The 14,266-nt window shown below is 45.2% G+C and overlaps 1 protein-coding gene across 2 annotated transcripts in view; it reads right to left on the bottom strand.

Annotated features, from left to right (window-relative positions):
- IGSF3 (immunoglobulin superfamily member 3) overlaps window positions 1-14,224 on the bottom strand; it is a 139,272-nt gene extending 125,048 nt beyond the window's left edge. For both annotated transcript variants that reach the window (XM_019528706.1, XM_019528708.1), the window contains exon 1: window positions 14,012-14,224. In XM_019528706.1, coding sequence (XP_019384251.1) covers window positions 14,012-14,054 — 43 coding nt within the window. In that variant the 5' untranslated portion in view covers window positions 14,055-14,224. The remainder of the gene's footprint in view (window positions 1-14,011) is intronic.
- Between the last annotated feature and the right edge of the window lie 42 nt (window positions 14,225-14,266).

Here is a 14,266-nt window from a genome sequence, read left to right as displayed (position 1 = left end):
GGTGGCAGTGCCGGGGGGGTGGTACACACGGCGGCAGTACAGGGTGGTGGATGGCAGTGGCAGCGCAGGGTTGGTTCCACACAGCATTGGTAGCACGGAGTGTTGGATGGTGGAGAGACAGTGGCGGTAGCACGGTGCTGGTTAATAGAGTATGCCGGCTAGTAAAATGCTGGAAAACAGGGATTTTACTGTACTATGTATACCCCAACATGTGTTGCTAGAGGAAGCACCTCTTGCCTGCTTTCCAAAAAGTAAGAAAAGATTTGACTACTCTTGGGTATGTTGCAACTTTCGGGACTTTAGCTGAATGTGGGGGCTCGGGGGAGAGGCGGGGAGGGGGAAGAGACAAGCTCAAGTATTTGGCTGGAGAGGCAGATAATTTTGAGAAGCTAACTCCTTGGTGGGGGCCAACTTTTTTGATAGATGAGCCACAAGGGCCCCACACCCTCCAAGTGTCACTCAGCCAATCTACCACTCTTCTTTCTGGTCCCTGCCTGATCTGCCTGCTCCCATCTCCCACCTAAATTGGGAAGGGATGACTGGAATTGGAATGTGAACTAAATCTTTTCCTTCCTGCTGTCTTGTGAAATAAATCTTCCCCGCCCTGCTTTTTCTTACTAGCCTTTACTGCTATGTCTGGTCCACCAGAATTGCCTTCTCTCTCTCATGCAATGACTCCTTTGCTCCCTCTCTGATCTGCTGCGTGCCACACACAAATTCTGCCCATGACATGCAGATCTCACACCTTTTGTTCCTTACCCTACCACATGCTACCACATTTTTCCTTTCAAGTTTTAATATCTAAAATTGGCTTAAACGTCCTGGTCCAAAGGGGAGGAGGGGGGCTAAAGTAGCTACAGTTTCCAAGTAGGCTTGGGAGACATGGTGGGGGAATGAGTAGATAATGCCTCCCCTGATAGCATTCTTTCTTTAGTATGCACAGCCCAAGGGCTGCACTCTTCATGGCTGCAAACTACTGAACACCTGATTTTTTGTCTTCTTTTGTTAAAGTCAGTAGTATTTACTTTAGAAGAGAATCGGCAATCTAGGGCAGTGGTCTCCAAACCTTTTTGATCGTGCACCCCATCAGTAAAAAATTTTTGAGCACGCACCCCCAAGATATGTATATTTATATAAATATAAATAGAAGTTCTAATATTTTCTTCCCGCACCCCAATGTATCATCTTCCGCACCCCACTTTGGAGACCACTGATCTAGGGCACAGATACACAACTAAAGTGACTTCACTTCTGTACACACCAGAACGGAGTTAACAGCCAACCAACCCAGTCATGGCACCAATTTGATGCATTAGCTCCATACAAGCCCTTGACCTATAGAGTGACTGTTCCAGAGTGCCAGAGACAGATGGAATGAATCACAATGGTTCTGTGGCGGGACACCTTTGGTGCCTGCCATTTTAAGGGCTTGAGCAGACAGCTTGCAGGTGGGAACAGACCCAATCAGGAGAGTCACATGACATCCAGGAGGAGGCCACCTGATTGGAGGAAGGCCTGGATGCTGGAGTATAAGACCAGGCCCAGGGAGCAGGGCTGGCAGTTGCAATTAGGGACCGAAAGAGTGAACATGTCCAGGTCAGAGTACTGCTGCTCACAAAACACCTGGAGGTTCAGGATAGGAACTACGGAGATGGAGGAGGTTCCTCGTCTTGGGGAATGACCTGAACCCTGCTGCATTGGATGCTGTGGTGAGGCTGCTAATGGCAGGGCAGTCCTCAGGAAGTGCCACACCTGTGCCTCCCTAGTGAACAGCGAGTATGAAGTGCTGGAAAGCCTCAGTCCCCCCCTGCCTTGCAAGTGACTACATGGAGGGGAAAGGCTAACGGAGCACACCCTGAGAGAAAAGCACAGGGGCCTGGGCCCACTGAGTGGGGGCTGAAGCAGGGCCTAGACCCATTGAGTAGAGTCTGAGGTAGGGTCCAGGCACATGGAAAGACACCTGAGGCTTGAGTGGGCTGTAGGCTGAGTTGGGGCCCCATGCATGTCAACAGACTCCTGAGGCCCAAGGGGCATAAGGCCCAAAGGCCCCAGTGAGGGGGTATAGTGGCCCCAGTGATGGGGTGGAGTGGGAGCTGGTAGCCATGTAGAGTAGGGCCTTAGGGGACCTGCAGGACTGCACATGGGCCAAGCAGAGTAGCTGGAATTGAGGCCCCAGTGAGGGGGCATGAGGCCTAGGCATAACTAAGGACACCTAAGGCCAAGTTGGGCCAGAAGCTGAGCGTGGCCCAGTTAAGGGGCCAGGGGACTAACAGTGGATAGTGACTGGATGCCATCTGTGAGGCATGGGACACAGTAAAGGGAAGGTTGGAGCCATGTATTACACCCTTGGCATCACAGCATTAAATGGGTAGCCTCCCACAATTTTCCATCCTCTCTTACACATCAAGGCATAGCAGGTGAGGCAGGACAGAATGCCCTAGACAGGTGGGCGGCCCGACAATGAGTCCCAGCCTTGAGATGGCCCCCTGCCACAGGCTCCAAATGACTTACAGACTGCTGAGTTATACTGCTGTATGTGGGCGATTCTCCTCCAGAGGCATGGGTCTGGGGAGGACAAGGCTTCCAAAAGCACACAGGAAAAGACCCTTTGCATTGAGCTGATTGAGAAAACAAGATTGTACACAGTGCCTGGGGTAAGACCTGAAGATCAATTTCACAGCTGTTTGAAAAAAGGAAACTACCATGATATAACAGAATCAGGATATAATCTCTATCTATACTGCCAATATAACTATCAGGATATAAAAATCTCTTCTTTTGGGAAGAGATGGGTTCCACCAGACACAGGGGAAACAGTGTCTTCATGTATAAGCTTGCTAACCTAGTGAGGAGGGTTTGAAACTAGGTTCACCAGAGGATGGATACAAAAACCAAGGGGTAAGTAAAGAGCCAGGGGACCTGAATAAAAACTTGGTAAGGGGAAGCAATAACAAGCTCTAACAATGTTATCAGGAGAAAAAATAGGACAGTTAGTTGGGTACCTGAAATGTTTACATACTAATGCAAGAAGTCTGGGAAGCAAACAAGAAGACTTGATGATCCTCATACAATCAGAGACTTATGATGTAATTGGGATTACACAAACATGGTGGGATAGTTCACATGGCTGAAGTGCAGTCATGGATGGGTATAGCTTGTTCAGGAATGATAGGCAAAGAAAAGAAGGCGGCGGTGTCCTATATCTGAAGACAATATACATGTTCTGAGGTGCAGTGCAACATGGCCTTTTGAAAGCCTGGATAAAGGTTGGAGGGGGGAAACAGCAGTGGGGGATGGCATGGTAGGTATCTGATACAGGCCTCCAAACCAACAGGTGGATGAGGCCTTCTTTAACAACTGATGGAAGCTTCCAAATCACAGGACCTGGTTCTTATAGGGGATTCTAATTATCAGGACAGCTGCTGGGAGGGAGAGACAGCAGCATACAAGCCACAGGTGATGTGTAGGTGGACACGGCGGGGAGGGGGGGGCACGTGCTCCCCTGAGAGCGCTGGTGCCCCCCTGACAGGGAGCTCTCTAGCTGGTAGGCAGGAATGCAGAGCACTTGTGTCCCCGCACCCTAAAACTGGCTCCACTGGGGGGAATGCCGCATGTGGAAGTCACTTCTGTTGCCACTGCCATGCCGCTGGCGTGCTTGGTGACCAGCTGCTGGGAGACTCTCCCCCGGTCACCAGCTGGCCACAGGGCCCCCCCGGTCATGCCTCGCTGGCGGCCCCCTGACTTGGGAGGCACCAGTCGCCCATGGCACACTCTTTGATAAAAGTAGTAGAGAGGCCAACTGGAGGGGAAGCTCACTTTGACTTACTCATTTACCCTGCTCACAAGCAAGGAAGAATTGTTGAGAAGATGAAGATGGAAGGTAATTTGGGTGACACAGGGTCTTGAAATCCATCATTTCAGGGTCAAAGGAGAGGAAGGAAGGAGAGCACAAAAATAAAGACACTGGACTTCACCAGACTTTAACAAATTCAGGGAACTGGTAGGCAGGATCCCCTGGAAGGAAAGTCTGAAGGGAAAAGGAGTCCAAGAGAGCTGGCTGTAATTTAAGGAGTCCCTTTTAAGGATGCAAAAGCAAGCTATCCTGATGCGATAGAAGAATGGGAAGTGCAAAAGGAAACCAACCTAGGTAAACAGCAATCTCTTCAATGAGTTGAAACTCACAAAAGGATTCCTACAAGAAGTGGAAACTTGATCATAGTACTAGGGAAGTGTATAAGAGCATTGCACAGCCATGAATGGAGAAAATTATGAAGGCTGAGTCACAATCTGAGATGTAGCTGGCAAGGGACATAAAAGACAATAAAAAGGGATTCTACAAGTCTGTTGAAAGGAAGACCAGAGAAACTGTTGGTCCCTGGCAGAAAGTGGAAGGTAATCTAGTTACAGATGATGCAGAAAATTTCTGAAGTATTCAATGGCTTTTTCACTTCAGTCTTCACAAATAGGGGGGAAGTTACCAGATGACACATGCAGCTGGCAACGAAGGACAGGAAGGGAGACAAACAGCATAGAGTAATAGAAGAACAGGTTAACAATTACTTAAAACCTCTAGCTTCTCTTAAATTGGCAGGACCAGATGGGATACTGAAGGACTGGCTGAGGCAATTTCAGAGCCACTGACTATCCTCTTTAAGAACTCATGGAGGTTGGTTAAGGTCCTGGAACATCCAAAAAGGGCAAATATAACACCCATCCTTAAGAAAGGGAAGAAGGCAGATCCAGGGAATTAGATTAATCAGCCTGACCTTGATACCTAGAAAAATCATGAAGCATCCCCTCAAGGAATCTATTGTGAAGTACCTGAAGGAGAACAAGGTGATCAGGAACAGCTGGTATAGGGGGTTCCTAGTATTGGTCATGCCTGACCTATCTGATTCCCTTGTATGATAAGGTGGCAGGCTCTATGGCTGAAGGGGAAAGCACATGTTATATACCTCTACTTAGACAAAGCTTTTGACACTGGCCTCCCATGATGTTCTCACTAAAAAGCTAAGGAAATAGACACTACATGAAAGTACTGTGAAGTGGATTACAGGTGAATCACTGTACTCAACAAATAGTCATCAATGACTCAAAGCCTACTTGGGAGGAGGTATCAAATGGGGTTCTCCAGAAGTCTGCCCTGGCTTCGGTATTCTTTAATATCTTCATTAATTGTCTGGACAATGGGATTGAGTCCATACCTAGTAATCTTGCACACAACATTAAATTGGATGAAGTTGCAGATACTCTTGCTAGTAGAGCTAGGATCCAGAATGACCTGGATAGACTGGAGAAGTGGTCCACAATCAACCAGCTGAAAATCAAAAAGGACAAGTGCAAAGTCCTGCACTTGGAACAGAAAAACTGCATGCTCAAGTACAGACTGGGGAAAGATTGGCTATGATACATTACTGCAGAAAGGCCTGGGGGTTACAGTAGACCATAAACTAAATGAGCCATAAACTGAATATGAGCCAACAGTGTCCAACTCTCATACAAAAAACCAGCATACTGGATTGTATTAACAAGAGGGTCACTTGCAAATCAAGGGAGCGAGTCTTCCTTTCCATTCAGCACTGGTGACGCTTCACCTGGAGTACAGGCAACCTCCACTTAGTGCTCTTAATTGGTTCTTGAAAAACCAAGTGTTAAATGAAACAAGCATTAAGTGAAACCAGAAGTATTTGATGACCCAAGATGGCAACCACAAGTGTTAAAACGAGACTCACTGAGCACTAAGTGAAATCAGGTATCAATTTCAAATAAGCGTTATAGCAAAATAGTGCTAAGTGAAAGTATTAACAGCAAGTTGCCTGTACTGTGTCCATTTTGCCCCGCCCCCTTCAAGAAGTATGGGGACAATTAGGAAAGAGTCCAGTAGAGTGACAAAAATGATTAGGGGCCTGAGAGGAACAATTTATGAAGAACAGCTGAAAGGACTTGGGTTATTTAGTCTGAAGAGAAGACTGAAGGGGAATTTGACAACAATCTGCAAATACCTGAAGGGCGATTTGCAGAGAAGATGGAGATGGGTTTTTTGTCATAGCTATAAGGGACAGAACTTGGAGCAACAACCTCAAATTTCATCAGGGGAAATTTAAGTTAGAAATTAGGAGGAACTTTCTGACTATGAGTGCGGTCAAGTACCCAGACAGGTTATCTAGAGAACTTGTGGAATCTCCATCCTTGGAAGTTTTCAAGAGCAGGTTAGAATGACACTTGGCTGAGATGGTTTAGCCAGGAATCATCTTGCCTGGAGCAGGAGGATAGATAAGCTGACCTTATGTGGTCCCTTCCAGTCCTACATCCCTATGATCCTATAATAGCCTCCTTCCAGGCTCCCAACATGCATGTACACTTAGAAAGTTTATTTTACAATGAAGAGTGAGTGTATCAATCTTGATCCTTAATTACTATTACTGCCTGTCTCAAGCTTTCCACAGTGGAATGTTTCTGAAAGTCTTTCTGCAACATAAACTGCCTCCTCTTCCCAACTCGGGTGCCTTCCTGACTCCTACTAAGATCCAGCTAGATACAATATAGGGGCTTGAGCTGCAAAGGAATGGGCAAGGGCCAGAGCTGTGAAGCCAGATCACAAACCCTTCCCTTCTTCAGGGGTTAGGGTCTCCTTTTCTAGTATAAAAGTTACCCTCAGTTTCCCTTTCACTGAGAGGCCCTGGAAACCAGCCGTTCCTTCTCCAGCAGCACTGAGAAAGGCAGCTATTGTGGAACAGCTGTTTTTTTTCTGCACATGCACCTAAGAAGAGGGGGAGAACAAAGTGAAACAAAAGGCATTCCAAGCTTATGCGTCACTGGTAAATTGAAGCAAACCCTGAAATGCTGATGTGCTGGTACAATTACCACCTCCAGCCAGCTCACAGTCCCCAGCAGCCCACTTCTCATGTCAGAAAAAAATCCCCAAAACCAAAAGGCAACTCCTCCCCCCCCCCACACACCCTACCTATGTCATTAAAACAAAAAAATCTGTACACAACGGCTCCCTCTTCCTCAACACATCTGTCCTATGTCTCCTCACACACATGCTGGCTTTAGTGACAAAGGTCTTACTCTGCTAGCTTGATGGAACAAAAACAATAATGGGAAAATACGCTGGAGTCCCCTGACCTCTGCACTTCAGCAGTATAAGCTCATTTCTGATTGCAGAATCTTATTGCTGATGATATCATGAGAGACAGGAAAAGTACTATGCAATTCTCATGTCCATAGTCTTCCCTGATAGGCAGCTATCAGCTACACTATTAGGGAGGATTCTTGGCTGGAGTAGAATGATCTGGAATAAATAGAGTCTCACAATCCATTTCCCTCATATACTGATCACATTTCTTTACTTTAGACATAGATTCTTGCCAGCATTCCCTTAGCTTTAAAAAAACAAAAACAAACCTTTTATCTATTTCTCATCTTTTCAGTTAAAAACCAGTTTCCTCACCAGCCTCCCACCATTCCTCCATTCTTTGGTTTGGCAATTCAGCTTCTTTTTATTTAGCATTTCCAAAATCTGTCCATACTCCATGCAACCTTGAATAAAATGTCCTCCTTCCAGCCCCTAAACAAATGGAAAAAAAAAATAAATCATTGAAACACTAACTACAGATTATAAATTTAAAGAGGCATAGCCAGGTGGCCATTCCAAAATACCTCAAAGGCAGCAGAACAGCTAAAACAACTGAAGCTAAGACTTAAGAACTGATTAGTGTTCATAGGCTCCCTCACCAGATCCAGGCAAATAAGAAATCAGTTTCACAGCTAGTGTGTCCCCTGGTCAAGATGCAGTGGGGTAAGTCATGCAATGATGACAGAAAGACCAAATGTCAAGGTTACTTTGCCCAGAGAAATCTTTCATTATTTGTCTGAGCCTATTGGTTTCCAGACCTTTTCAATTACAACTTTTAGAGATGGCTGGAAATGGAAAAAGTTCCTGGTCTGTTATTGCCATTCTCTATTTAAAACTCTTATTGGGAAAAACTTGCTAACACCCATCATTGCAAAACATGGTCTCAGCATAATGGAGGCAGGGGTCTTGGTAGAAGTGCACTGATACATCGGTCCATATCATATCGGCACCAATAAAAGGAAAATTGACATTATTGGCAATTGGCGTTTTTAGCCCATGTGGCCGATAACTTTACCAGTAAGTGCCACATGCATGTGCACAGACTCAGCATGCGTGCACAGACTCAGCATGCATACGGACAGTCCAGGAGCTTGGAGAGGAGCTTCTGGCTGATAAGTCTACTGAGGGCGCCCCCAGACGAGCCACTAGTGGCTCTGTCATGCACCCTGCCCTAGCTGAGCAGCGACTGCCCCTGCCCCTGCCCCTCTCCTCCCTCACTGGAGGGGCCTCAATCTGTCCTTCCCCATGCCCCTGTCCTCCCCCCGCCGCCACAGAGTTACCAGCTAGACACTTCTCTCCAAGATGCTGGGCTGCATATTGGCAATCAGGTCAGTATTGGCCGATATGGCTCATTAATAAATCAGCCATTGATATCGGCCCAAAAATTCTTTATTGATACACCTCCTGTTCTTGGTGAAGTTGATGATAAATTAGGGCTACAGATGATATGCACATTAGTGCTGAATTCAGAGGAGGCCCCTACAAAATGAACTTCATCACTAGGAGACATGAACTTTACCTTAAATATTACTCTAACCTTCATTTTTCTGGGAACACATCAATTGTAGCCTCTGTGCAGATGATAAGAAACAAGAACAGATGCTAAACGTCCCCAAAACATTTAACCTAAGTCTAAAAATCATTGTAGGAAGAGACAGAGAAAATGTCAATATAAAAAAAAGAGAGTCAAAAGAAACCTAGCAGGTTTGCCTTAAAAAAAGAAGCACATTTAATAGCTTAAAAGCCAGAGGCAGTCATATGCATTGCAATTCATTCCAGACAATGGCTTGAGGGCCTAAATGTCCTTGATACAAGCAAGCAAGTCAATCACAAAAAAACAGTTGTGTCTGGAAAGTATTCTCCTCCCTGCAGACACTTTTCTGGCACAAGTCGCTATACAGGAGGAGCTTGCAGATTAGCAATTACTTATCAGAACAGCGTCATTCATTCAGATTAGAGCAGGCTTCATGTCCTATTACTGTGTCAAGCCGAGTTCCACTTCCCTGGCTTACTACTAGATGGAGTAACATTTCTGTTGTCTTTTTCAAAAGAGACAGAGTTAGCCATGTTAGTTTGAAGTGCATATATATCTACTTTGGTTACCCTGCCTTCATCTTTTTCCCCAGACAACCATTTTATACAAATTGTGTGATGCAGAGAAGCAGGACAAGGGAAGTTTTCCCTATAACACCTCCTTTATGAGTAGTTTCCTAGTTTTAACCATTCAGGCTGCTTGCAGATGTTTAAAACACAAAACAAAACAAACAAAACCCCATGCTTTACCACCAGCAGCAGTATGTTACTTCAACTCAGCTCCGCAACATCTGTATAGCTTGTGCGCTTTTAGCTCTTTTAACTAATAGCTGATTCAATTTTTCAGTAAGGATGCTCTCAAACTAAGGACCATGAACTCTGATGCCAACTGCTGTGGATTAACAAAGAGAAAGATCTCCAAGATACCTATGACTCGGGTCCTGGTGTGTCATAACTTGAACTGTACTGAAAAAGAAATAGCTTGCCAGTACTGTTTAGAGAGCACCTCCATCATCGCTGAATTCCCACCCAACCACCACCTCTATCACATCTATTTCCTCTCACACTCACCGAACATTGGCCCTCTAAACAGAATGTCTCTTTTGGCTGAAGTCATGTAGTGTGCCACGCAGGAGCCCTGTCTAGAGGTAACATGGGCAACCACTGTGAAGTCCAGATCTAAGAATGGTTGCAGCTTTGAAGTTGGACATCAGTAGCAAAAGCATGTTCTTGGCCACCGTTACTAACTAGATATCCAGAAGCAGATGAATGAGGCCTGCTTCAATGAGAAGACAGTGAATAAATCTCTGCTGTTCTCTCTGGTTGCCCCCACCAGCCAAACAATGTCCACCCCCGTCAAAACTGAATTCCCATTCAGCCACCACCTTCAGCACAACTCTATTTCCTCTAAACCACCACTCTCTCCTTCCTGCCCTGTCCTCATTTGGGCACAAAGAAAGCAAAGCAATTATGCTAGATGAACAGAAAAGTGGAATGGCAGGGCATGTTGGTGCTATGCAGAGCAAACTCTCATTACTAACTTCCTTGTGCACACACCAAGCAAGAGGAAGGACAGAAACAGAACCCTGGCAAAAACCACAAGGAAAAGGCCACTGGGGCAGAGAAGCAGCCATCCCGTACCACAATTTAAATAATCTCAGCATCATTGTTTTATTACAACATATTCTTTGTGGTGATAGGAAGTTTCAGTAGCTCCACACCCCCCTAAGAATTGTAACTAAATCACCAATTATTATGCATGAGTGGAGAGAGAGAAGAGGGTAATGGGTATATGTATGTACATACATATATAAATTGTTTGTGATTTACAGCTCTTCATGCTCATTCACAGGTGGTATTCCTTATACTGTAGACAAGTCAAATGCAAATACAGGGGGGAAATTCATAATCCAGTCACCCGCAGAAATGAGTTTCGCTTTCTCTAGAAGTCTACTGTATTATGTTTCCAATATATTGCACTGTACAATATAAGTACTGTAGTATAAATCTTTGTATCCCTCAGAAAAGCAAGTAAATCTTTCAACTCTATGTGCGATTAGCATTGCCTGGCAGAGGTATTAATGGTCTCATCGCTGCATGGGGATTATTTACAATACTTGCCCTATTCCCTCATTTTGTACTCACTGTGATAAACTGCTACTTCTTTAAAACCTTGAAACTGAAACACTGCAGTAAAAGAAATAAAAAAGCAAAAGAAACCTCAGAGCTACACCCACATGCCAGATGTGGTCTTTCAATCCCTACTTCTCCAGTTTTGTTAGCTAGTTTTACTTGCTTTCTCAGATTATGTAAACTGTTCACCAGCCTTTCCTATAGTTTATAACTATCATTCTTTTTGCAGTTCTACTGGGTTTCTAAAATGGTAGAAAAATATGCACTATTGCTCCTTTCCAAATATACCCACCACTATAGTATCCAGGCTCTGTATTATAACACTGGCACCTGTGCATACAAGCTGTCTAAACAAGGATTCATTCAGAAGATTTAGGTTATGAGGGAAGATAAAGATTTGGACTCCACCATGTCCTCTCTAGCCTAGAGAAACTCCAGGTGAAAGAAGAGTAGCTTGGGGCTTTCTGCAAAAAAAAACAAGAGGCTTCAGGGTTTAAAACCTCATGTGGTAGCTAAAATGCCAAAAAACCCAATGAACACCAACATGAAACCATCCACTGCGCCCTCCAACTGGGCGATGTGCATTTTTTGGTTAAACGAACACCTTACATTTATATAGCTACTTACACCCAGAATACCAACATGCTTTACAAACTAGATATGTGCATAGTTCTGACATGCATTTCTTCTTTTGCCCCCAAGGTAAAAAAGACAATAGTAGTTTGATACTTTGACAGCTCTTCTACCCACACGATTGACAGAAAATTAAAGAACATTCAATCCAGTTTTCCCTGAAGAAGTGAGTTCACATGGGCAGGAAATAATTACAAAGCTGAAATCTGGCTAAGGCATTGGGCTGATACCTAAATGCTTTATATGAAAAGAATTATCAGGATCTTAATTTAACATTGCCTATGAAAGATAGCACCTCAAGCAGTACAATGCCCTCTACTGTTATGCAGGGGAGTATCATCACTGTATTGACTATGCAGGAAGAAAAAAAAGCTAGGCACCCAGCTCACTCCATATTAGGAAAAGTTTATCCAGAATCATAGCGTCCTTAATCCAAGATGTAATGCCCAAGCACATAAAGTTAAACCAATAAGCAACTGCAATCCACATCAATTATAATACTACAATAAATGGTTTGCAAATTACAGATCAAAGCAATAGATGACAACTTAGTGTCTAGCATTTTTTCCCCAGCCAAGGGAAAGCTATTGTTTTTACAAGTTTGAACTCTACCCACACCCAGTTCAAAGGCTCATGTAGTCTTTCTGGCAAGGGAAAGATGGTTTAAAAAACAAACAGACAAACAAACAAAAAAACCACACACGCACAAAATTAGAAAGCATGACTGCCTGAGTCAAACAAAAATGTGGTTTCCAAGCTGTGCTGTACGTGCTTTACCAGTCCTTATGACTCGACACAAAAGATACTGCCAGCTCCTCCGCTTAACAAAGTTCACAAAAAACCCTCACTTTAATGAGCGTACTGGAAGCTTAAACACTGAAAGAAGATCTCCCTCAGCACATGTAGCAGAATATATATAAAACGCTGATATAAAAATGCTATACTGTATTTCTTCACAGATCCAGTATGCATCTTATTAATACTAAGCTACACACGTGGGCTGTTACCAAGTGTGGCATGTTTCAACTGCCTTGCATTCGGTTCTCCCTGAACTCATCAAACCAGGGATCTTACACTGCTATAACAACTTTCAGACAGAGATCCCAAAGCTCATCAGAAAACTATGCATATTTCTTCAATAAGGCAGGCACTTGAGGAATGGGACACGACAGCTCACACCACGGTTTAACAGTATCCAGCAGTACTACAAAACACTTGAAGGCGCACAGTGAAGAATACTGTATGTAACTGGACCTAGAAAGGGGATGAAGGCAGGCAGTTGTGCCAGATGAAAGAGACTCCTGTAAAAAAAAAAAAAATCTTCAATAAGTGGAGACAAGGGACAACTGTCATACCCAGCAGCACAGCCTAGCCCACAAGGGGTCAGTTCTGCCTGTACTGTAAGAAATGAGTACCACTTAGAGCATACTAGGAGGCTTCCTAGTTGAGTACTGACTGGCTTCAGGTAGGGTGTACCAGGAGGCTTCCTAGTCAGCATGAATATACCAGGAGGCTTCTTAGTCAAGTACCGACTCGGTTCAAGTATGTCTGAAGTTAGCTTGTTAAATTAGACAGTCAGAAGTGGCAGGCTGTAGGCCCAACAGAAAAACAACCGTTCCACTGAATTCCTTCCCCTGCTCCAACCTAATTTACCAGTTCTGAATGGATTCCTTTCCAGCCCCAGAGTTGTGCCCCACATCTGAACTGCCCCTAGCACCAAGGGGTGCAGGTGCCTGACTAGGGCTCCCAGGCATAGGAGCATGCCAACAAGATGCCACTGAAAGCATTTAAGGATCAAAATGCAACTGCCTTTGCTCATTTATTCCCCTCCCTCCAATTCCAGAGACGCCTGGCATCTCCCGTGAAAAGGCACGGAGCACGATCCACTGCCCAGCATCCTGCAGCCAAGGGAGGGAGTCTCATCCAGCGGTCCTTGCCACAAGCCTGAAAGAGGAACGAACTAAATAGTTGAAAAAATTGTTCTTTGCAATCTTTCACGTACAAATACTCTCCTTCAGGCAGAGGGAGAGTCTATCCTCTGCCTGAAGAAGGCTGCTTGTACTCAAAAGCTTGCCAAAGAACAGTTTTTTTCAACTATTTAGTTGGTCTAACAAAAGACATCACATTTACCCAAAGCACCTTGTCTGCCTATGTCCTTAGACCAACACAGCTACGACCAACACTCCTAAAAGAGGAACAGGGGCTTCAACCTTTCACTGATCCCCTGCCCTTAAATAAATACAGCTACAACCAAGACCCCTAAAAAAGGAATGGGGGTTCAACCCTCTGCCAATCTCCCACCCTTAGACCAACACCCCTAAAAGAGGAGTGGGGGCTTCAGCCTTTCACCGATCTCCTGCCCTTAAACCACCACAGCTACAACCAACACCCCTAAAGAGGAACGGGGGTTCAACCATCCACCGACTGCCCACCCTTAGACCAACACCACTAAAAGAGGAGCAGGGGTTTCAACCTTTTACCAATCGCCCACCCTTAGACTGACCCAGCTGCAACCAAGAGGAACCCAGGCTTCAACTTTTCGTGGCTCGTCCGCCGGGAGAGTCAGCGGCTTACCCAGCAGCAGAAGGGACGTCAGTCCTAGCAGAGGGCTCCTCATCTTTGTCGGGGAGCGAGGAGAACAGGGCAGCTCCTTCCCACGGGCTCTCGCTTCTTGAGCTGTCAGCGCCTGCTACGTCCAGATCTTCTGGTGGGAGCAGAAGGAGCAGAGGTGGGGGCGGAAAGCGTGCGATAAGAGAGGAGTGGAAGTGTCCGAAAGGAGCGCTGCTGCTGCTGCTGCTGCTGCTGCTGCTGCTGCTGCTGCTGCCGCCG

Source organism: Crocodylus porosus, unplaced genomic scaffold, assembly GCF_001723895.1.
Source record: "Crocodylus porosus isolate Cpor-Errol unplaced genomic scaffold, CroPor_comp1, whole genome shotgun sequence".
Taxonomy (NCBI): Eukaryota; Metazoa; Chordata; order Crocodylia; family Crocodylidae; genus Crocodylus; species Crocodylus porosus.
Note: the sequence above shows the minus strand (reverse complement) of the source record. Positions and strands in the feature narration are given on the sequence as shown.